General features: G+C 35.6%; 1 protein-coding gene and 1 long non-coding RNA gene across 2 annotated transcripts; one reads left to right on the top strand and one right to left on the bottom strand.

Annotated features, from left to right (window-relative positions):
* Nucleotides 1–17,708: 17,708 nt before the first annotated feature.
* Nucleotides 17,709–18,523, bottom strand: LOC146719865 (uncharacterized). The gene is made up of 3 exons (XR_014926326.1): nucleotides 18,410–18,523; nucleotides 18,030–18,185; nucleotides 17,709–17,901 (listed from the first exon to the last, which is right to left on the bottom strand). It is a non-coding gene; the product is annotated as an uncharacterized LOC146719865 (long non-coding RNA).
* Nucleotides 18,524–19,620: 1,097 nt separating this feature from the next.
* LOC146719866 (uncharacterized) lies at nucleotides 19,621–20,661 on the top strand. The gene has a single exon (XM_085489426.1). The coding sequence runs from the start codon at nucleotides 19,621–19,623 to the stop codon at nucleotides 20,659–20,661; it is 1,041 nt and encodes a 346-aa protein (XP_085345552.1).
* The last annotated feature ends 1,711 nt before the right edge of the window (nucleotides 20,662–22,372 follow it).

Genomic DNA, 22,372 nt, shown 5'->3' on the forward strand with positions numbered 1-22,372 from the left:
TTAGCGCGGAGCACGTTTGGGAAATCTTCTGTCGACCTTTATCGTAAAAGCATTATGTTTTGGGAAATTTGCACTTTTTCAAAAATTTGGTACCCGCTTGCAGTCTTTACAAACCCCTGGGGGGAAATCTTTAATTTCCGGTCGTCTGTGCCGTAAGAAAAAATTTTTTATTCGGGGAATTCACATTCAAATATAGGTGAAAATTTTTCCCAAAACCCGTAAAAACCGAGCTCGTATTTCCGGTCGCTCAAATTTATGGGGGAAAGTAGGTCCCCCCGCGGGGCCCGTTACTTTTCTATTTCAAGTTAGGGGTTAGGGGGACATTTTGAAAAAAAATGATTTAAAATAAGGGCAATGTCAGTTTTTAAATTTGCGGCGAGAAATCTCGGAGAAACTGCAAGCACAACTGTCCCCAGTTTCCCTCTGATCATACGTTGATAAGGGGTGAAATTTGGTTTTCCCAATTTGGCATTTTTAAAATATCGCCCCAATTCCTGGGGTTTGGTCAAAGTTTCCCAAAACTGTCGAAAAAATTGCGCGTTTTCCTTTCTTTTTGCATACGCCACCCAAGGGGGCCCCGTCTGTCTGCCCGGGTTTTTACTACCACTCTCTTTTTTCTGGGCGCCCCTTTATGGGGTAAATTATTGCGCATAAAAAAACCCCTTTAAAAGTATGGAAGGGTGGCATAAGTTTTGAAAAGGTGAAATTGCCCCATTTGTAGTTACCCCTTGGGTTTTTTAATTTTTTTTGGACTTTTTTTTTTCTTCGCTCCTGGGCCCAATTTGAAAGGGGGCGGATACATCCGCAAACCTTTTTTTTTCCAGGGCCCGGGATTGTGGGGGTAGTTTTTCTCCCAACTAAAGTTGCGCGGTTTTCTTTTGTTTACCGTTTTGCTACGCCAGCTGCTCCGCCAACAGGGTCCGAGCGCCCCCAAGCATTGGTAAAACCCGGCAAAAATCCGCCTCTTTCGCTCCCGAAAGTTTCCTCTTTTCCCGTCCTTTTTTTCCTTTTTCAAGCCCAGCCGAGCGTCTTGGGGTTAATGGTGCCCCAGACAACTGGGGCCCGCGGTCTCTCACCGAGCCCGAGGTTTTCCCCGAGATGCGATTTTTCCTTCCCGGCGAGTACCTTTCCGCCGCGTGTCTTCTTTGGTTTGGGCCCCTCCGAGATTACGCATATCTTTGTTCACGGCAGCCGCCCCAAGGGGTTTGGACACCTTGATCACCTCTAGCCAATCGTTTTTCCCAAACGATTTCCCCGGGCCCCCCAAAAATTAAAAGGGGGGGGGGATATAAAGCTCGCCCGGAAAAGTGCTTTTATCGCCCGTTTTAAATAGACCTGTGCCTTTTTTCTTGCATCCGTTGAAATTTCTCAGACTTTACTGAGAAAAGGGCGCGAGGTCCGCGCGGGTTTTAAATAGGGATTGGGAGGTCAAATCGGGGGGAGTGGGGAAAAAAAATTTTGTGCAAAAACCCTCTGAGTTTTCCGGCGGAAAATTTAGAGGGGAAAGGGGAGCTGCAGCGGGAACAAAGGTGTGCGAAAAACACGGACGATGCTCCCGACAACTATACGGCGTCTTTTCGGCCCTCAAAACTGGGGGTTTTAAAAACCAAAGTGTTTTTAACCCGGGAAGGGAAAAAGTCCGCCGGTGTGCGTTTCGAAAAACGTGAAGTGTACCAAAAATCGTTTGAAACAGCCGAAATATGTTTTTGGAAGATTTTTTACCCCGATTGACGAAATCGGCTACTTTACATTCTCCTTTTAACAGGCCCGCTTTTCCCCCGACGAGGTTTACCCAAAATTTAAATTTTGTTTTTGAAAAGGTGGCATGCGCCAAGAAGATTTACGATAAGAGAGATTTTCCCCCAATGGGGCCCCACTGGGAACATCGACGGCTTCTACCTCTGTCGGGACATACGCGGGGAATACACAATTTATACGCGACAACGCGAACCTGCAAAACTTTTTTTAAAACAGGGCCCCCAAATTTAAAAGACGTGAAAAAAGTTTCCGTGAATCCCGGACTGTGTATGGGGGTTTTCGGGATTTTAGGTGTACTTTGGGAAACAAAAAGTAGGATTTCTAGTGTTTGAAAAGGACAGTTCGCTTTCGAAGGGGCGATACAGAAAAGGTTTTTAAGATTTCGCGTTTCGCAGAGCCATTAGTGGGGCCCCAAAAATCCCCCCCGGGAAAAAAACTTAGAGAGAGTGTCCCGGGGACATGGTTGATAATTTGCAAAGGTTTAAAAAAGGTTGCCAAGGGTTTGGAAAGGGAGGGGCCGAACCAAATTTCCCCGCAAGAAACACCGCGCCAAAAGACCAGAAAGACGATGGGGGGGAATATCGCGTAAGACTCATTTTAAAACCTATTATGGGAGCCGCTAAAAAAGTTGTGGGACAACGCGCGATTTCTTTTAAAAAACGAAGCCAACACCAACGACGGAGGGTTTTTGTGAAGATCGAGACAGGGATGAGGGGGAAACACCGAAAAAGAGAAAAAAAAAACCCCCATAAAGCGATAAAAAAAGAGGGGAGGAGGAGACATTGAAAAAAAAAAAAATGATTTTTCGAAGCCTTTGGGCGCTTCTTTGCCGACAAATTTTACCCCAAAAAACGAAAAACCTGTGATCCCAAAAAAACACCGTAGACGAAAATTTTTTCAAAAAACCAGGAGAAAACCCCCCCAAAATTTACCCCTTCGACACGGGTTAAGACTTTGGGAAAGGGTCGAAAAAATGTTTGCAAAAAGGTTGGGGGCCATTAGGACAAAAAATTATATGGAGGGCTCCCCTCGATGCTGATGAAAAGGGAAAAGAAATTGTTTAAGGTATCGGATTTCTTTCGACGGGGAATAAAATTTGGCATCGGAAACAGCGATTCGCGTTTGACAAAGATGAAATATAATCATGGGGCAAAACCGGGGGTACTTTGGGAAACCCCGGTTTGGTACGAGTTGATTTTTAAAGAAAAGCCCTGATTACCAGGAGGAGTTTGAAAAAAATAAAAAACATAATTTTTGGCGACAAATGCGCAAAAACCGAAATTTTGATGTGAAAAGGGCCGGGGAAGATTTAAAAGGGGGGGACAAGTAAAAATATATAATCCCCAACCTTTGGACGGGGGGGGTTTTGGGGTTTAGGTTAGGTGGACGCCCCCCAAAATTTCTGGCAGGGGAATCCCTCGCGCTAGGGACGTTTAACCCAAAAAATAAGATTGTTTTACGTGCCCTGGGACGACCCCAACGAGCTAGTGTCCCCTACGATTGCTCGATGCCCCCAAAAGCTGGCAACAACGGCATGACAACGGGGATCTTGTCGATTATCGAAAAATGGGGAAAAGGGGGGCTTTATTATAAATTAAAAAAAGGTTTCCCGGGAAAAATCATTCATTTATGGGTGACATTTTAAAAAACTTTAAAAAAAAAATTTTTAATCAAAAAATTTGGGGTTATCGAGGGGGGAAAGATGGAACCCCTGGCCCAAAACCGATAAAGGGTATGATTGATTAGAAAAGGGGTGCAAAAAAAAAAGTCGGCTTTGCGTCTAAGTTAGGGAACGCGGGGATGCGCAAGTTTTCGCCTTTGTAGCGAAAACCTGAGGGGGAAACCGATGTGTCAAAAAATTTACCTGGGAAGGTGTTTTAAAAATTGATGTTTCCAAAAAAAGGAGTCGGGATGAAAAGGGCCGGCGGGAGAAAAGGGTTTGTACAGCGGGAAACTGTTTTTAAAAAAAAGCTTCTGCGGGCGCCAAACACCCCTTCAGACCCCGGGCAATGAGGGGTTTGGGCCTCAGAAAGGTTTCTTTTCTAAAAGTTGTGAAACGTCTGGGAAAGGATTTCGAGTGGTTGCAAAAAAGGGTTAAACAGTAAAAGGAAAATTTCAGCGTGCTACCAAAAAACAATGAGTGGCATCAGTGACCGACCTGGAAAAACAGCAGTGAACACCCCGGGAAGCAGCAGTGAACGACCTGGAAAAAAGGTGGGGGAACGTGAACCCCTAAGATCGAGGGGGACGAACCTGTCAAGGGAGGGCTGCGGGGAAAGAGGCTAAGAAAAAAGTCCTTAAAAGGGGAAAAACAAAAGGTATCAACAACCCGTAAGGGTTTCGAACAGGTCAGGGACGGTGCGAACGGGCCAAGGGGGGGGTACGAACGGGGTCAGGAAACGGGTTTGGGGCGAGGGTCTGTGATCGAGTCAGGAAAAGATTTTTTGAAGGGCCAAGGACGTGAAATGAAAAGAAAGCGAAAGAACCCGAAAGAAAAACCCCAAACAACGAGGAAATTTTAAACCCCAAAGAAAAATGAAAAAACAAGGCAAAAAACCAACAACAAGGGGACGAAACCCGGAAAAAAACGAGAATTTAATCCCAAAGAACCCCAAAAAACGGGCACAAACCCCAAACAAAAAAGGGACGAACGTAAAAAGAACCCCGAAACAACGAGGAAATTTTAAACCCCAAAAAACCCCAAAGAACCCAAAGGAAACGAGAATTTTAAACCCAAAAAAAACCCGGGACCCAAAACCCGAAACAACCCAGAATTTTAAAACCCCAAAGAAACCCCAAAAAACGGGCACGAACCCGAAAAAACCCCAAAAACGAGGGGGCGGGAAAGCAAAAAAACCCGAAAAAAACGGGACGAAACCCAAAAAAATGAAAAAAAAACGAGGGGGACGAACCCCAAAGAAAAACCCCAAGAACCCAGAATGAAAGTGGGGAAAAAAAAACGAGGGAACATAGTTTGGAGAGGGCGGCAGTTTGGGGAAAAGGTTGCCCCGGTCAGCGAGAAAAAATTTCCCCCCGAAGGACATTTCCTAGTGCGAGGATACGATGATGTGTGGCCCGCGACATTGTGAGGCGTCCAAAACTCCCCTTTCAACAGAGGTTTCCACACCCTACTCACATAAACGATTTTTGGGTTTAGCAAGTTTTTGGTGGGGGTGTACCATTTAAAGTAAAAGGGGAAGCGAGGGCAGGGGACGCAATCGCCAAAATTTATTTAAACGGATAGAAGAGAGGGCCCCAAAAAAACAAACAAACCCTAAAGGAAAAGGGAAATTTTTCAACGCCCATGTTTCAAAGGGCCTTTTGGAAGACAGACATTAAACACTATTCTAATATTCGGGTATTTAAGGCGTCGGGGGTTTGAGCGATTCCCAAGCACATAAAGAAGATATGTGGAAAATTTTTTTACCCCTGACGGTACTTAAGTGGTTCGCATGTGCCCCGTCTCGTATCAATTACAAAAGGAAGCCAAAACATCGAAGATTTGGATGCGACCCCCCGAAAGTTACCCCCCCGACGCCGAAAGGAAATCTTTGGGAACCCGGACAATCCTTGTAAAAAACGCGGGTCCGGGGGAAAAATTTCAAAGTAAAGGGGAAACCGGGTTTCGCCCTCAGCAAGTTTCAAAAAAATTTTCGAGAAGGGATTCAGCCAAATTGGACAACCGAGGTTTTTTAGATGGTTTAAATGCAGCATTCCCAATTCCGGAAAAATATCCCTCGGGATTAACGCCCAAAACTATGTGGAGGGTTTTACGAGCATGAGCTGCATCGTGCAAAATTACCGGATGTGACCCCGGGAGAAAAAACTGCGCAGGAGGGGGGTGCCCCAGGGGATGTGAAAAAGGTGGGGGTTTGGGCAGTTCGGGGGCAACCCTTTGGGTACATTAAAAAAAAATGTTAATTTTAAAGTTTTTTTATTTAATTTAAATTTTATAAAAATATATAAAATTGGTTTTTAACATTTTGAAAATATGAAATATAACAAAAAAAAATAATTTCAATACTCATTTAATATAATTATTTACAACGGTATTCGATAATGTCCCCCGGAAAAGGGGTCGGTCGAAAGGGACGACAACCGCTTTTTCGTCGTAGGGGAATTAGAGGGAATTTTTGTCTGCTGATGGTAACACTTTTTGCAATTTTGATTTTTATACGGGTGTTTACGCGTCATTTCAATTTTCGTCATTTAAAACAGCGTGTAAATGTCGAATGTTAAAACCGGGGCTACGACGTTTACTTTTGAACCCCCTTTCCCCTTTTTAGTTTTCTTTTTTACCCCCACCCGCCCAAAAAAACATTTTTTTAAGCCGCGAAAATTTGGTATTTTTTCGCGCCGGTTTTTTCTCATCTTTTATCAGGGCCCGGCACTTTTTATCGCGACGGTATACCGAGCATTATTCGCGGCCGTAATGCTTTTGGGATCGAATCGAGCGATGTCGCGTTTCAAATTTATAGACATCCCGAATTTTAATTTTTTATAAAAAACTATCGTGTCGGGGTACATTACTTACCCAATTTTCACCGATTTTGGGGAGGGGGGTGACAGTATTGTGGTGAAATTAAAAAAGACATACTTTTATACGTCGAGTTTTCACATCTGCGGTAGATTGGTTTTGTAGAATTTAACTTTTGAGTTTGCGTTTAATTTATGGCAAAAATTTTTTCCCAAAAATTTCTTTTATATGAAAATTTTTAGCGATCATTGGGCCCCCGGCCCCCGTACCGTTTCCCTCCCCCTTTGTTTAAAAATTTTACTCCCAAAGATTGCGCCCCATTTTCCAGTCTTGCCGAATACCGCGTTATTCACAATTTATATAAATTTTTTTAAAAATTTTTCGCTCGTGTTTTTTAAACTGTGTTTGAGTTCGATGATTTTTTAAGCCACGGCCCCGGAATTTTAGTATGCGATTATTTTGGGTTTTGGTTAAACCCCTGTCGCGTGCACTGCTGCGATTAAAGATAGTGTTTACGTAGCGCTTCTTATCGTAAAGCGTTGCTAGGAGTTTTTTCTTCCCCCTTGGCCCGGGGGGCTTTTCGCGCGTCGGGCAAACGGGGGGTCCCTGTGGCGTCATGAAAAATTTCTGCGGATTTTCTTTTAAATCGTTTCGAGGGCCTTTGCCTATAAGTGAAACGAACCGATAGAGATACGTCAAAATTCCCATATATGTGACCCACCCAAAAACGGCATCGGCAATGGTTACACATTTTGGGCCCCCCCGTACAAAAATTTTAATCGAAAAAATGAGGTACGATGAGGGTTTCGATGGGTGTACGATTGCAATTTTTACTGGGTTTTTTGGGCCGTGCGTATCGGCCGGGAAAATTGACTAAGGCCGCCGCGTTTTACCCCGTTTGACAAAAATAACCTGTCAATGTTGTTTTAAAAATTCAAATTTTTTTTTGTATGTTTTAACATGGGCCCCTTTATCCGGGGGGAGTATAGTAAACGCGGGGGGAGGGGGGAAAATTTTTTTTACAAAAATATCCGAAAAAAACTCAAAAAAATTTTTCGGCCCCAAAAAACAAAACATTCCCAATTTTTTAAAAATAAAAAGCCAATTTGCCTAGCTTCGAAGGGGGAATCGGGCCCGACGGGCTCGGCGTGCGCGTAATCACCTTGGATAATTGTCGCTTTGGTTTTTAAAGGAATGTAAAATGAGTCGCGCGGGGTTTAAAAGTGTGTCTTGTTAAAACTGTCCACGGTCATGTATTTGGTTTGGGAAAACACCCTTTCGGGGTCAAAAAATGAATTTTTCACTGTTAAAAATTTTTATTTTTCCCAAAGGAAAATTTTGTTTTTCTTTTATCAAAAATGGACGCTAATTTTTCGAGGGCAGCACTGAGAAACTTTTACGAATCGAAAAGCGAATTTGATAAATTTTTTTATTTTTTTTTTTGTGTCCAAAACTAACAGTTTTCGAGAATGATATATATTTTTTCCTTTTTTATCGGCGTAATCGATTTTTCCCCCTTGAAAGGGGGCTATGTCCTCGAAAACAAAAGGCGGGCGTTGCCGGAAAGATTGTTTAAAGTATAGGGTACCCAAAAGATTCTTGAATTAAGTTTAAAAGTAATGCGCGGGCCCCCCGTTTCCCCCCGGTTTAGGTGGCAAAGTGCGGACCCGGGTAGTCTTCGTTAAACGGGGTTTTTAAAAAAGTGACAATGCGTCGCGGGGTTTCGAAAAATTTTTAAACCCCTCGTTTGGGGTTTTTAAATTTTCCAGGGGGGCTTGGTCGTTAAAAATTTTTTACGAGGTTGTAAATTTTTTAAGGGGTGGCGAACCATGCGGGCGGAATCGGGCCCCTACGGCGGGGGGAAAGGGACGCGGGGCAACGAAAAGTCATACGAACGTCATTGTAAGGATGGGTGAAAAACTTTATGGGGTTGGAATTTTTTGGGATCTTGGGGCTTTGCCAAAACCCCATCGAGATCGGCCCTTTCACTAAAAGGCCCGCCGCTCCTTTCCGTGTAGTTGTCGAAACGGCACTTGTCCTTGTGTCGGCAACCGGGAAAAGCACCCGGTTAATTCCGCAATCTTCCGTTATCTTTCAATTTTTCCACCGCCCCCGAAATAATGTAGGCATCTGGAAAAAATAAAAAATTTTTTTGAAAAATTTAATAAATTAATTACGGGAATAGAAATTTTAATACTTACCCCATCGCATAAATTTTTTTTCCCTTTTTTTTTTATCAGTTTTGAGCCCACGATACGAGGGGCAGATTTTATCAAAACAAAATGTCGACGCTGTTTTGTCTTCCCCCGTACAGGATTGACAGTCTGTCCTTTTTTTTTTCCGAAAGAACCCTAGGGGACGATGTTTCGTTTGTCGATTTAGGACACGGGTTTCGGAGATTCGTTTGAAAGTTTGAATTTTTTAATTTTTTTTCCAGTACTGGGGAAAATCAAAAGTTTGGAAAATTTTTAGCAATGTGGTTTTTAATGCGGGTAGGAGGGGTTCTGTTCCATATGTTTTAAGCGGGGTACGAGGGCTACCACCCGGCCATTTCAAAAAACGCATTGGGGGCCCCTGATAGCACCAGAAACAACCGCTTCTTTTTCCAAATTTTTTTCCGGGGGTTTAAATTTTTCATGGGCCCTCCCGCGCGCCCTAGGATTTTAATTTTTGATATTTCGTAAAAACTAATCCGCGGGCAAAAGCCAAACCCCTATCCGTTCCCGGAAAATCTTCTAGCGGTAAAGGGGGTTTGATTACGGGCCGGGGGACCACTCGCGTAATCGGCCCGGGGGAAAGAGTTTTAAAGTTTTTTCGGATTTAAAACTTTTTTTGGCAGTTTGTCCCCGGGCACAAATTCGCCTTTTTTAAAACAGGGGTTAAATTTAACCCGTGTGTCTCTGCAGCACATTTCCCTGTTTTTCGACTAAAATTGGGTTTCTGCATTTTTTAAAAATGGGAAGGGGTTTGATTTAGTCGGGCGTTAATACCGCACCGGTAAGGGATACGGTTCGAACCCCCCGTATCGAATTTTCGCGCCAAACGAGTCTTTGGGCGTTATTGCCGCCCCCCGCTGCCATAGGTATGGGTCCCCATAAACATGGATTCACCGGGCTACGTCTTGCAAGGCACCTTGCACCCTCGAGTCGCGCTATTTCGCCCGAGAGATTGCCCATGTCCAAAACGAGAGGGACGCGGAGCTTGGACGGGTTTCGTTCTTCCAGCTCTTTGATTAAAATTCTTTCGCAATTTGGGGCCATCCGAAAAATTGCCCCCAAAGGGGCGACTTGGCGGGAACGTCCAACAGGTTTGGGGTCCAAAGTTTTCCATTTTTTTATGTCTGGCACTTTTTTAATTTTAACCCCGCCTACTTTCGCGACTTCGCTGCCCAAACCCCGATAAACGGGCTGACCGAAATTGGGGGTTTGGGATCCCCGGGCCGATTTTTTTAAAGTTTGAGGGGAGCGGGGATATGTCTGAACCCCCCGGACCGTCTTGATATTTTCGGAAGCTTGGCCCCCAAAAAACCCCTACGAAATATCCGCACTTTTGGTAAAACAATTTCGGAATATATTGAATTTTTCGGCAATTAAACTGGGAAGTCGGAAACACTTGTAAACTGACAAAACATCTGAAGAAGAGAGCGTGCGCTCGCCCCTGGGGGCTATGGGGCCCCGGAGCGGCATCGGTTCTCGTTTAATAATCCCCAATCAAAAACCCCCCGTTCGTCAACCCCTACGAAACGGAAAAATTTTTGATGACGTTTAAAATTTTTGGCGCTTTTTTTTGGTTTTAAAATTCCCGCAAACCGTTGGGGGTTTTCGGCGCGGTATTTTTTTAGGGAAAAATTTCGTATAAAAAGGGATCCCAAACCCCCCTTTATTGTCGGGGGTATCCAAGCGGTGGCCCCTTTTTAAAATTTGATTTTCTTTGATTTTCAGGAACGATTGTCGGCCCCTGGATCCCAAAGGGGGCCCTTTTTAGAAATTTAATTATTTCTTAGAAAAATTAAAAGATAAAAAGATGGGGGGAAGGAAAACGGGAACCCCTTTATTGCGGCGCATGCCCAAGGGGTGGCCCTTTTAGAATTTTATTATATTTTTAGGGAAAAAACAGAAAAAGTATGAGGAGAAGAAAAGAAAAAAACCCCCCCTTCCCCCCCATTGGGGGCCCGCCCTTTTGGGAATAGATATTGTTTATCTTTTGTTTAAAACTAAACTATGAAAGAAAAAACGCACTCCCCCCCCCCGATTTTGGCCCGCCCTTTTTTAAAAGATATTGTTATCTTTTTTTTATAAACATAGTAAACTTATCTGCTGATAAGACCCCCCCCCCGGTGACGGGGCATACCCCACTCGCCCCGAAAAAAAAACCCCCCCCCCCCGCACCCCCCCCAGAGGACCCGGGTTTGAACCCCCCCAAATATTTCCATATTTGGGATAAAAAAATTTAAAAACATTTCCCCAAAAAAAGCTTTTTTATTTTTTTTATAATTCCTTTTTAGGGCCCCAAAGGATAAAAATTGGAAGCCAAAAGAATAGGTTTGGCATATGCAGTGACCATTTTTTGGAAATTTAAAAAATCCCGAAAACCCCGTTTGTTTCCCCGTCAATCCACATTTTCCCCAAAGGGATTTATAAAAAAAAAATATTTTAGACAAGGTTTTCCCTTGGGGGATAAAAAAGTTTTTTTTAAAAATTCTAAAGGTTGGGTAAAGAAGATTGGGTTTAAAAAAAGAAGAAAAAATTTAATTTAAAAAAGAGAAAATTGTAAATTTTTTAAATTTAGCAAGATTTTTTAGAAAAAAATTTAAAAAAATATTTGGATCCGGAAATTGATCAAAAAGGCAAAATACAAATTATGTTGAAAAAATTTGACTCTGAAAGGGAAAACAGGGCGTTGGATTTTTTATGCCAAACGATATTTTATTAATGTTTGTACAAAGGGTTTTGTAGAAACACAAAAATGTCCCCAAAAAAGAGCCAAAATAATAACAATAGAAAAAAAATGGGGTAAAAAAAGGGGGTTTTGGAAAACAAGTTTTTAGTGATAAATGTGTTTTTGGGAAAATTTTGGTTTATTAAAAGGGGAAAATGGGTTTTTAAAGGTTAAAAAGATAAAAACTGATAGAGAAAACTTTATTTTGGGGAGGTTTTACGTTAGCAAATTTCATTTGTTTTAAAAAATTAAATTTTTGCAAAAGGGGAAAATTAATTTTTTAAAAAAATTAAGGGAAAAAAATAGTTGCTTTTAATTTTGTTTTTTTAAAAAAAAAGGGATTAAGTTTTTTTAGCCCCTTTTTTTGGGGTTCTTTTAAGGGGGTAAAAATAGAAAAACAGTAAAAAGAATATTTTTTTTCTGGGCTTCGCATTTGAGCAGGGCTTTTTCAAAAAAATTTTTACATGGCCTAGCGAACATCGTTTTATGAAAAAATATGCCCAAATGTTTCAAAAGGAAAAAAAAATTTTAAAGGGAGGGGTTTTATTTACGGCCGAGTTTTGGGGGAGCCCCCTTTTCTATGAAAAATCGAGTTTCTTTTACTCTAAAATAAAAAAAGGTACCCGATTAAAAATTTTTGTTGGTTTTTACCCCTCCCGGGTTTATTTTTTTTAGATCAAAAAAGTTTTGGTTGGGAAGGGGCCAAAAGATTTCCCAAAAAACAATGAAACTGGAAATTTTAAAATTTTCTTGAAGGAAAAAAGATCAAAATTTTTGTGACAAAGGATTTTCCTCAAGTTAAAAACAAATTTGGTGCCCAAGGAAAAAATTTTACAGTTTTATGCCTCCTTTTTTGAAGAATGGAAATTTCTCAGAAAAGGGAAAGAAGAAACCCCCCAAAAAGTACTAGTATAAGTTTTTTACCTAGAGCGGATAAAGCAAAATTTCGGGAAACCATCAATTTTAAAAAAATTCCCCCCTAAATATGCTACCAATTGTTACGGGGATTTATTACCATTGGGTTTTGGGTGTTTGGGGAAAACCCGCAACCGCCCCTCAAGGACAGGGTAGGAAACATTAAATCTCATTTAAAAAATAAAAATAGTAAATTTATTAAAATTTTTTTATATTAATTTTTTTTTGTGTTGATTATCTTTTTGCATTATATTTTAAAAATTTTTAAAAAATGAACAAAATTTTAAATTTTTAAAAATTTTTCTCTTACCAAAATTAAAAAAATTTTTAAAAATTTAAAAAATTTTTTATTTTTTTAAAAAATTTTTTTTAGTTTAAAAAAAAAAAATTTAACCCCTTTTAAAATTTTTTAAAAATTTTTAAAAAAATTTTTTAAAAAAATTTAAAAAAAAAAAATTTTTATAAAATTGGGATGAAAAATTTTATAAAATTTTAAAAAATTTAAAAAAAAAAAAATTTTTGGGGGGTTTTGGAAACCCCTTGTTCCAAAAAAATTTTTCTCTTAAAAAATTTCCCCCAAAAAGCTTCCTTTCTAGGGGGATTTTAAAAAATACCCATTGCAGTCCTGTTTCCTACATTTTAAAATTTTATTGGGTATAATCGGGGAAAAAAAAAGCTTTTAGTTTTATCTCATTTTTTCATTTAAAAAAAAAAATAAAAACCTTAAAGGGGGTTTTTTTGGGTTCAAAAAATTTGGGGTTTTTAAAAACAAGAGGAAAAACATTTTTTTTTTAAAAATTTTTTTTAACATTTTGGCCAAAAAAAAAAGGCCACCCCAAAACGGGGGAAACCAAAAATTTTAAAATGGATTTTTTCCCAAAAAACCTAATATTTGAAAATTTTTTTTTTTTTTTATTAAAATAATCAACCCCCAAAAGCCTTTTTTTTTTATTTTTTTTTTTTCCCTTTTTAAAGACGGGGGTTTTTTAAATTTTTTGGGTTTTTAAAAGCTAATTTCTAGTTCCCTTTTTTTTTTTTTTTATTACTTTTTTTTACTATGGGCTTTAGGCGCCCCCTTTTTTTTTTCCCCCTCTTTGGGTAAACCATTCTTTTCATTTACTTTTTTATCTTTTGGGTTTTTTTGCCCAAATGTAAAAAAATTTATAATTTTTTTAAAAACCCCTTTAAAATTATAAAGTTCTTTTTAAAAAATCCCTCACCCCAAGGGGTTTTTTTAAACCCAAAAATTATATTATTTTTTTAAAATAAATTTAAATTTTTAAAAATTTTTTTTTTATTTTTAAAATTTAAAATTTTTTTAACATTGTCTAAAAACTATTATAAAATTTTTTTTTTCAAAATTTTTTCATTTTTGTTTTTTTTCTTTCCTGTAAAAAAATTTTAATAACGCCCAAACCCCTTTTTACATCGTATCTAAAGAAAAAAGGAAAATTTTTCTTTTTTTGTAAAATAGCTTTTTCCTTTTTTTTTCTCTGGAAAAATATTAGTGGGTTTGGGGGAAAATTTCTTTTCCAAATTTATTTAAAAATTTTTGGCTTTTCCCCCCCCTTTTTTGTTAAGTTTTTGGGGTTTCCCCTCCATCCAAAATTTTTACCTTTTTTAAAAATAAAAAAATTTTTTTTTTTCTTTCCCCGCAATTTTACACAAAAAAAAAAAACAAGAAGAAAATTTTTGATTTTTACCAACAAAAAAAAATTTAAAAAATTTTTAAAAAAAAAAATTTTAAAAATTAAAAATCAATCCCCCTTTTTTAAAATTTCCTCCCAAAAAACTTTGGGGGGGTTTTTTAAAATGGGGGGAAGTTTGGGGGGGGGGGCACACCTGTTATCCCCAAAAAACCATCCCCCATTTGTTTTTTTCTTTTTTCCTTTGAACCAAAATTTAAAAATTTTTTTCCCCCTTTTCGTGTTTGGGATGAAAAATTTTTTTGAAGAGTAAATTTTCCTTTTAAAAAGTTCTCAAAATTAAAATTTTTTTTTAAACCCCAAATTTTTATTTTAAAAGAAAAATAAAAAAATTTTTTGGTTTTAAAATTTTAAAATTTTTTTTCAGGGGTTTCCGAGGTTAAATTTAAATTTTTTTTTGAAAAAAAAAATCCTTTTTGGATTAAAAATTTGAATTTTTTTGTAGTTTAAAAAAATTTAAAGTAAATTTGTAAAATTTTAAAAAACCCCAATTTTTGGGGGGGTTTTTTGTAATTATTTTGGGATATTGAAAAATTTTATTTTTAAAATTTCCCTTTTTTTTCATAAAATTTTTTTTAGTCTAAAAATTATATTTTTTCCGGGTTTGCGGCGCCCCCAAAAAAATTTTTCACAAACGAAAAAAGACCCTCAAAACCCCAAAACCGGGGGTTTGGTAAGTTTTTTATATTAAATTTTTTAAAAATAAAAGCCCTATTTGTGGTTAAATTTAAAAAAAAAAAATTAAAAAAAAGCACCTTTTTAACCCCCGCCTTTCTTTTGGAATTTCCCGGATTTGGGTATCATCTTTAAAGGGGGCCGTTTAATTAAAACATTTTCAAACCTTAAAATTTAAAGGGGGCGCCCTTTAAAAAATTTTGCAAAAAAAAGCGCGGGCCCTTAAAATTGGGAAATTTTTAACAATAAAATTTGGGGGAATTTTTTTTAAAAATTTGGGGGGTTTGGGTGGGGGTTTAATTTTGGGGGTTGGGGGTTTCAAGGGTTTTAAAATTCCCCAAAATTTTTGGGGTATGGAAAGTGTTCCGACTTGGGGCAAATGCTCTTTGGGGGTTTTTTGGGGGGGGGGCAATTTTAATGTTATTTTTCTTTTAAAAATTTTTAAGTTTTAAAATTTTTAAAACTCTTGGGAAAAATTTAGAATTTTTTTAAAGGGGATGGGGGGGGTTTTATGTAATAATGTAAAAAGGGGACCAGGGGGGGGGCACCCTTAAAAAAACCCCTTTGGAAACCCCTGTACCTGTTTATGAAAAAGGTTTGGGTTTTAAACCCTGTCAAACGCGTTTAAAAAAGGGGGGAAAAAAAAGGCCCAAATGGTAAAATTGGCCCCCAAAAATTAAAATTTAGACATTTTATAGGCCTTTAAAACCCCAAAAAAAAAGCAAATGTAAATGTTTTAAAAAAACAAAAAAAAAAATAAAAAAGATGAACCATGCCCATGTAAAAAATTTTTAAAAAAAAAAATTTTTTGTAAAAAAATTTTCAATTGCAAAAAATTTAAAAGTTCTAAAATTTAAAATCCCACCCAAAAAAATTCCCAATTTTTGGGGCCCCCAAAAAACCTTTTTAAAAAAAATTTAAAAATTTTTAAAATTTCAAATTTTAAAAATTAAAATTTTTAAAAAAAAGAAAAAAAAATTTTTGTTAAAAAAAAAGGGGGTTAATGGTTTTTAAAAAAAAAAATTTAATTTTAATATCATTAGAATATTTTTAGGCCCGCGCCCAGTTTTTTTACTAAATTTTTTTATTTCTTTTTATTTTTATATTAATTTAAATGTGCCATAAGTTGTTAAATTTTAATTTTTTATAAAAATGTTTATTTATTCCGCGCAATAATTGGACATTACTTTTTGTAGAGATATTAATGTAGAACCATACAAGTTTTTGTCAATTGATAGATTTTTGTTTACTAAAAATACTTTTTTGTTTAACACTTTTTCACATGGCGCCTGACGTGGCCTCTTGTTTATCTTTTTTTAAAGGTGATTTTTAGAATTTATCATTCTTTTTGTATTGATAAGCTTTTTTTAAAAATTAAATAAGCCATTAAATTGGCATTTCTTATTACGCATATATATCCAATTAAAAATATACAAAATTAAATATTATTTACACTAATTTTTCAAATAACTTTTTTTTTAAAAAAATTTTTTAAATTTATTTAATCATTTTTATCATTGTGTTGTTTTGGGCAGGATGTATTCTCGTTCTTTCTCTCCTGTATATCCCATATTATTGTTAATAAAATGGCTAAAATGAAAAAAAATGGATTTTGATAGATTTCCCATTGAATTTGGAATTTTGCGGACTTGCAGTCTCCACCATTTGCAGCCTACAATTAAAGAACGCATTTTTTTTCCATATATTTCTCCGTTTTTGGCATAGTGCCCCTTTTTTATTTTCTAAATGCTGTAGAGAAAAACATTTGAAACTCTATTTTCTATGTATTCCTTTTTTTGAAAATTTTGGGCAAAAATTTTTTTTTGGCCCATATGCCTTGTCCTCCTCAGTTAAAGAGGCTTGGGTACTTTATATAATCTTTTTCTTTTGTAACATTTCCTTTTTCTCTGAGATTACAGCAAAAGCTTTGTCATATTGTCTTGATCCCCCCCAAAAGACAAATTACTTTCAAACGCACCATTCAGCATGAACCTGATATTTATTTTTCTTTAAAAAATGAGAGATAAACTATACAATATGCAATTAACCTTATCTTATACTTTTATAAATCTTATGATAAAATCTAACTCTCTCTTAATCTTTATTATGAAAAGAAAATCTCGGTATTATATGAATAATTTCATTGTATAGTTTAACTTGTCCAAAAATTTTGCAAAATAAATAACTCATACATTGTATTTCTACTACCATATATATAAAAAAAGATAGGTAAATATAAATAAATAAATATATATTATGATATAAATAAATATATAATTTATCTCTATCTATATATATATATCTATCTAAAATGTTGGATTTTCTTATATATATATAAGTTTAAAAAAATCTTTTTATATGCTATTGAATTTTAATACATACAATTTTGATTATATGTATTTTAATTGATTATACTTATAAGTATTTTATATTATCTTAAAAAGACTGCATAGAATTATTTGTGCGACACTCTTATATGTAATGTATAATTAATAGGGACCAACTACACATTTTTTTTTCCACTGATAAAAACATCTCAATATTAAAAATTAAATGATAAAAAAGATACTGTGATATTATATTGATTGAGAAATGTACAGTTATAATTGTATTAAATATAAAAATAAACATGCTAACAATTACTATATAGAACATATTTTCATAATTATCAAACTTAAAAATATATATTGTTACCAAGAAGAAAGCACTATTTAAAAAACTCTTAAAATTCATAATTGTGTTAAATTAGGTAATTAAATACTGCATCTTGTATAATTTTTAAGCTTTATTCTTTTATTTTTCTTTATTTGAGTAATTGAATAGATATTACAATCCAATGTAGCATACAGATTAAATTAACAACCAAAGAAATAAATCGTAACTTGAATAATTGATTTTTGTTTCTTTTAATATCAATCAACTGGATTTTGTACTACTATTAATATGAATTCTTTATCTGGTGCCATCATAATTTATGTTTTTTGCTACGTATGCGCAAGAAAGTTAAATCATTTGTTGGATTCAAGTCACGTACGACAGAACGAGCTTTATCTGACAATTGGCTTATCAAACTGCGTATTGAACTGTTGTCGTATTATCTAATGTTGACTTTATAGGAATACCTAAAACAGATATAATTTTATAAATTTTTGTTTACAACTACAAGTAAATCATGAAATTATTTCATCGAAATTTATTAATAAATTTTTATTTTAAATATTCCAATAACGGAAGCAATCATATGGAATAAATGCGTTCTTTAATTGTAGGCTGCATATGTGGTGGATGACTGTAAGTCCGACCAAAATTCCAATATTCCATGGGAATCTATCAAAATCTATATTGTCATACTTAGCCAATGTATTACGCAATATATTATGGTATATACAGGCCAGATGCTTGCAATGACACTGAGCAATAAGATCCTTGCCACTACAATCACAATGATAAAAATGATTAAATAAATTTAAAATAAATTTTAAAAAATATATTATTTTGATACAAAGTGTGTGCATGAATAATATTTAATTTTGTATATTAATTATTGGATATATATGTACCTGCAATAAGAAAATGCCAGAAAAATTGTAAAATAGTTCCTATAGCACTGATATTAGATTTATCTTGTTAAGCTAATCGAATGCTGCGATGATAACTAGCCATTGCCCAACCCATGCTCACAAGTGAGCTGATAATGCTACCTGCTTGATGTACAACTGAAAAAAATATAGAAGCTAATTAAGAAAATTATTAAAAATATATGCATACTCATACATAGGCATTTATATAAGATTTATATAATTGAAATATTATTGAAATAATAGCAAAATATCTGATTTTGTATCACAGACTGTAAACTTGCACATAAATTATTATGACAATAAATTTGCAAATAATAACATTAAAATTGAATGTAACATTGAAATTGAAAATATCTAACCCCGCACGCTGTCAATATAGCGGAGGGCAACTATCGCCGTCTGTTGTAAAACGTGCGAGATGGACATTTCCAATACATGCATCTATTCATGTGTTGTGTACGTGTGATATATGTGTGCGCATGTGTTGTATACGTGTGAATACGTGTGAATACGTGTAGCACGATACTACTATGTTTGCGTGGTCGATGATGATAATAATGATGACGGGGACGTTTCTTAAAAGAAATTTTTCATATTTCGACTTTGCAATTATATATCTCTGCTTACAAATCACGTAGAGCAGAAATAAAGACACTTTTATTATATAATTCAAACTCAATATATCGATTAAGTCTAGTATAAACTCGATTGCTTCAGCCGTTATTGAGAATTCGAAATATTATAAAGACTCAAATGTCCGACTCGCGTTAAGATACACGGTGTCTCGGCTACGCCCTTAACTGGTCGCGAGACACTACCGTGTCTCTTGATATATAAATATAAATAATAAGTACAATAAAAATATAAAATATAAAAAAATATAAATACAAATTTCAAATAATTGTATATGGTTATTATAAAATGACAAATAAATGTGAGAAATTATATGTATATATGTAGAAATTATGTATGTAAAATTCTTATCCTTTTATTCATTATTAAATGTACAATTATATATCTATAGGCCTAAGATCTTCAAAGTGGATTTTTAGTAAGAAGTATAGAAAAATCCGAAGATTCAGTTCTATCAACGAAAGAAACCAATAATTCGAGTGAACTTCCGGAAAACTATAACACATCAGACGAATCGACCGATGAAATAATGAACGATTTAGTACGAATCTTCGTTTCTTATGACATGGGTTGGAGCAAACGAGGCTCAGGGCGTCAGTATGACAGTTTGAATGGTTACGCTGCTATGATTGGTACGCAGTCTGGTAAAGTCTTAGATTTGCAACGAAAAACAGGCAGTGCCGTTTATGCTATTTAGGGCAAGCGAAGGAAATGCATGACTATCGTTTAAATTTCTACGGCAGTGCCAAGGCAATGGAGCCTGATACTGCAGCTCAACTAGTGGTTAATAGCACAATTTTGAACTCGAAAAATGTTTTAAGTTGGAGTTTTTATAGGTGATGATGATAGTTCAAGTATCTGCGCTGTGAGAAACGCATGCAATCACTCCGTTGTGAAGCACTCAGATAAAAACCACACTTCGAGAGGTGTGACAAATATGTTGTACAAAATTGACAAGAGAAGTGATCCTAATAAAGAGCTGACGTCAGAAGCTATCAAATATCTACACAGATGTTTTACATATGCTGTATCCCAGAATAAAGGAAATCCGGATAATTTGGCTGCCGCAATTAGATACATCCCATTCTATGCTTTTAACATACATGATAATTGTGAAGATTGGTGCAATTATTCAAAGGATCTGGAAAATTACACACATACAACCGTTCTTGGTGGTTTTCAAAACGAACGTTTATTTGAAGAATTAAAAGAACTGTTTAATAAATTGGCAAATAATGCAGATAAATTCTCGACTGGCGCTTCGAGCCAGGCTAATGAAAGCCTAAATAGCATTATGTCAAGGAAAGCGCCAAAAGCCATTTGCTATAGTTTTTCCGAATCCGCTGATTTTAGATATACATCCGCGGTTGCCCAGAAAAATTACGGTGAAAAGTATGTACAAGAGGTATATAAAAAGTACGAATTAAGTCCAGGATCACATCTATCTAAACACGTAGAAAGATGTGCGAAATCAGCTCGGATAAAAGCGATGAAAGCGAAGACACCGGTTTTCAAAGCGCGAAGACGACTTCTCAGTAAACAAAGATCTCAATTACGAAACAGACGGGATCATCTCGAAGGTGAAACTTACAGCAGTCACATCGGTCTATTGAGCATGCCTGCAGTAGAAACTGACCGTGATATATCGTCTACTGAGTTGCCAAGCTTAGTAAATAATTTCGAGCACGACAATATTTTCACAGCTTTGGTTTTTTTCGATCTGGAAACTGCGGGTTTAAAACTGACTTGCGAAGTCTTACAGATTGCTATGAAATGTGGAAGCAAAACGAATGAATATATAAGGCCGAACGAAAATATATCTTTAGCTGCTTCGAAAGTCAATGGATTAACCAACGAAGGACACGATCTGTTTTTACAACGGAAGAAGCGTACCTGCAAAGCAATTGCACGTAGTCGCAAACGAATTGCTCCAATTTTTAAAGGATTTAGAGAAGCCTTGCGTGTTAATTGTACATAACTGTGCCTTTGATGCTCCACGACTTATACGTCTTATCAATTATGTAGGTCTCGTTACAGAATTTACCCACGTTATTGATGGATTCGTAGACACTCTGCCACTTTTTAGGAATAAGTTTCTCGGTGAAGATTGCAGTTTAGTAAAGCTGGCAGCTCGAAATTTTGCCCTACATCCACAAAAAGCTCACGATGCAATGTATGATGTAATAATGCTACAGAACGTGACCTTTCATAACTTCACAGTCGACGAATTACTTATTAATAATAAAAAATACGTAGAAATGTTGCAATACGATGAAAATTTAAAATCACTCGCACCTTTGGCAGGTTTTGTTTCTGACAAAATAAGAAAAAAAAATGGCTAATGCAGATATTAGCTACGTACTATTACAACATACCTACAGTCAAGGAAAGAAAAAGATTATATCACTGCTTGAAAAGAAAGAGAATGAAAAAAAGCAAGTAATTAAAACAAAAAAAATGCTGAATATTATTATAAGTCATTTCGAATAATTGTTTGTGATATGTATGCTGTAAGCTATATTTAAGCTATTTAAGCGTTATGTTTTCACATATTATGTTGCTGCGTTATAAAGTTTAATAGCATATCTATTTAATAAAATATATTAATTTCTTATATATTTTTATTTAACAAGTTTAATTTACTTATCACTTATTTAAAAATTTTAAATTTGTTCAATTTACAATAAACAAATTTTAATTCGTATATATATTACGTGTCCTTATTTGATTTTACATTATTCCTATATGTAATGATAAAAAATATTATTAATAAAATAATAAAATAATGCGTCGATTATTTCACTATTCTGATTGAATTAGGGCCCCATTCACATCAGGGCCGACTCACTGCGACGTTGCCATTTGTCGAAGCGTCCACGATAGTTTTATGCAAAACAGTTACAATATGCTGTTTTATTTATACAATTTTCTTGATAACTATGTAGACAAATGATTTCAATTTTCGTCAAAGTTCTTCATAAATGTATCCTAAAAAAATCATAAAAATGAAAAGGTCAGGCCATGTTCAAAAGAAGGTACTCAAAAATTTAAACCTTTCAAAATTTAAACGATCTACTAATAAATTATCACGAAAAGTAACTGATATGTTATTCAAGGTGCCAGTTTAAAGTGAACATACGTAAAGTGTATATTATCTAAATTTAGTAATAATATATTACCATGAAAAGTAACTGTGATATTTTATTCAAGGTGCAAGTTCACATTGAACATACATACATATAAGTAAAACTGATTACAATTTGATTCTAGAAAATAAGTGCGATATGTTATTCTTAGTGCACAAAATATAATTGTCGTTTATAGAGATTTGATTTGAAATTCGTACTAGCCCGTACAATGAAAAATAATTGCTCGTAATTCCAGAGTACCAATTTGTTAATGACTCAGAAAAATAACATGGCGGCCTGCTCTCAAAAAACTATGATGTTTTTTGATGTCCATTTAGAAATAATGTCGAAGCTCTTACAGAATAATTACTACAACATTTGAAGTACGAAAAGTATTACATTAGAAGAAGATTAGATTAGAATAAGGATTCAACGTATTTTTAAAAGCTCTACACACAACGAAGTGAATATACAAAACTATATACAAATACCTTTTTCTTCTGTGTTTCTGAAGAAAATTGTAAGTCAAATGAAACCTTGCTATTCAAAACCTATTCTTCA

The sequence above is a fragment of the Nylanderia fulva genome, unplaced genomic scaffold (assembly GCF_048542155.1).
Source record: "Nylanderia fulva isolate GAGA-0341 unplaced genomic scaffold, ASM4854215v1 Scaffold83, whole genome shotgun sequence".
Taxonomy (NCBI): Eukaryota; Metazoa; Arthropoda; class Insecta; order Hymenoptera; family Formicidae; genus Nylanderia; species Nylanderia fulva.

Coding starts and splice junctions, on each gene's coding strand:
- LOC146719866 (XM_085489426.1), top strand. CDS start 19,621: ATGTTGTACAAAATTGACAAGAGAAGTGATCCTAATAAAGAGCTGACG.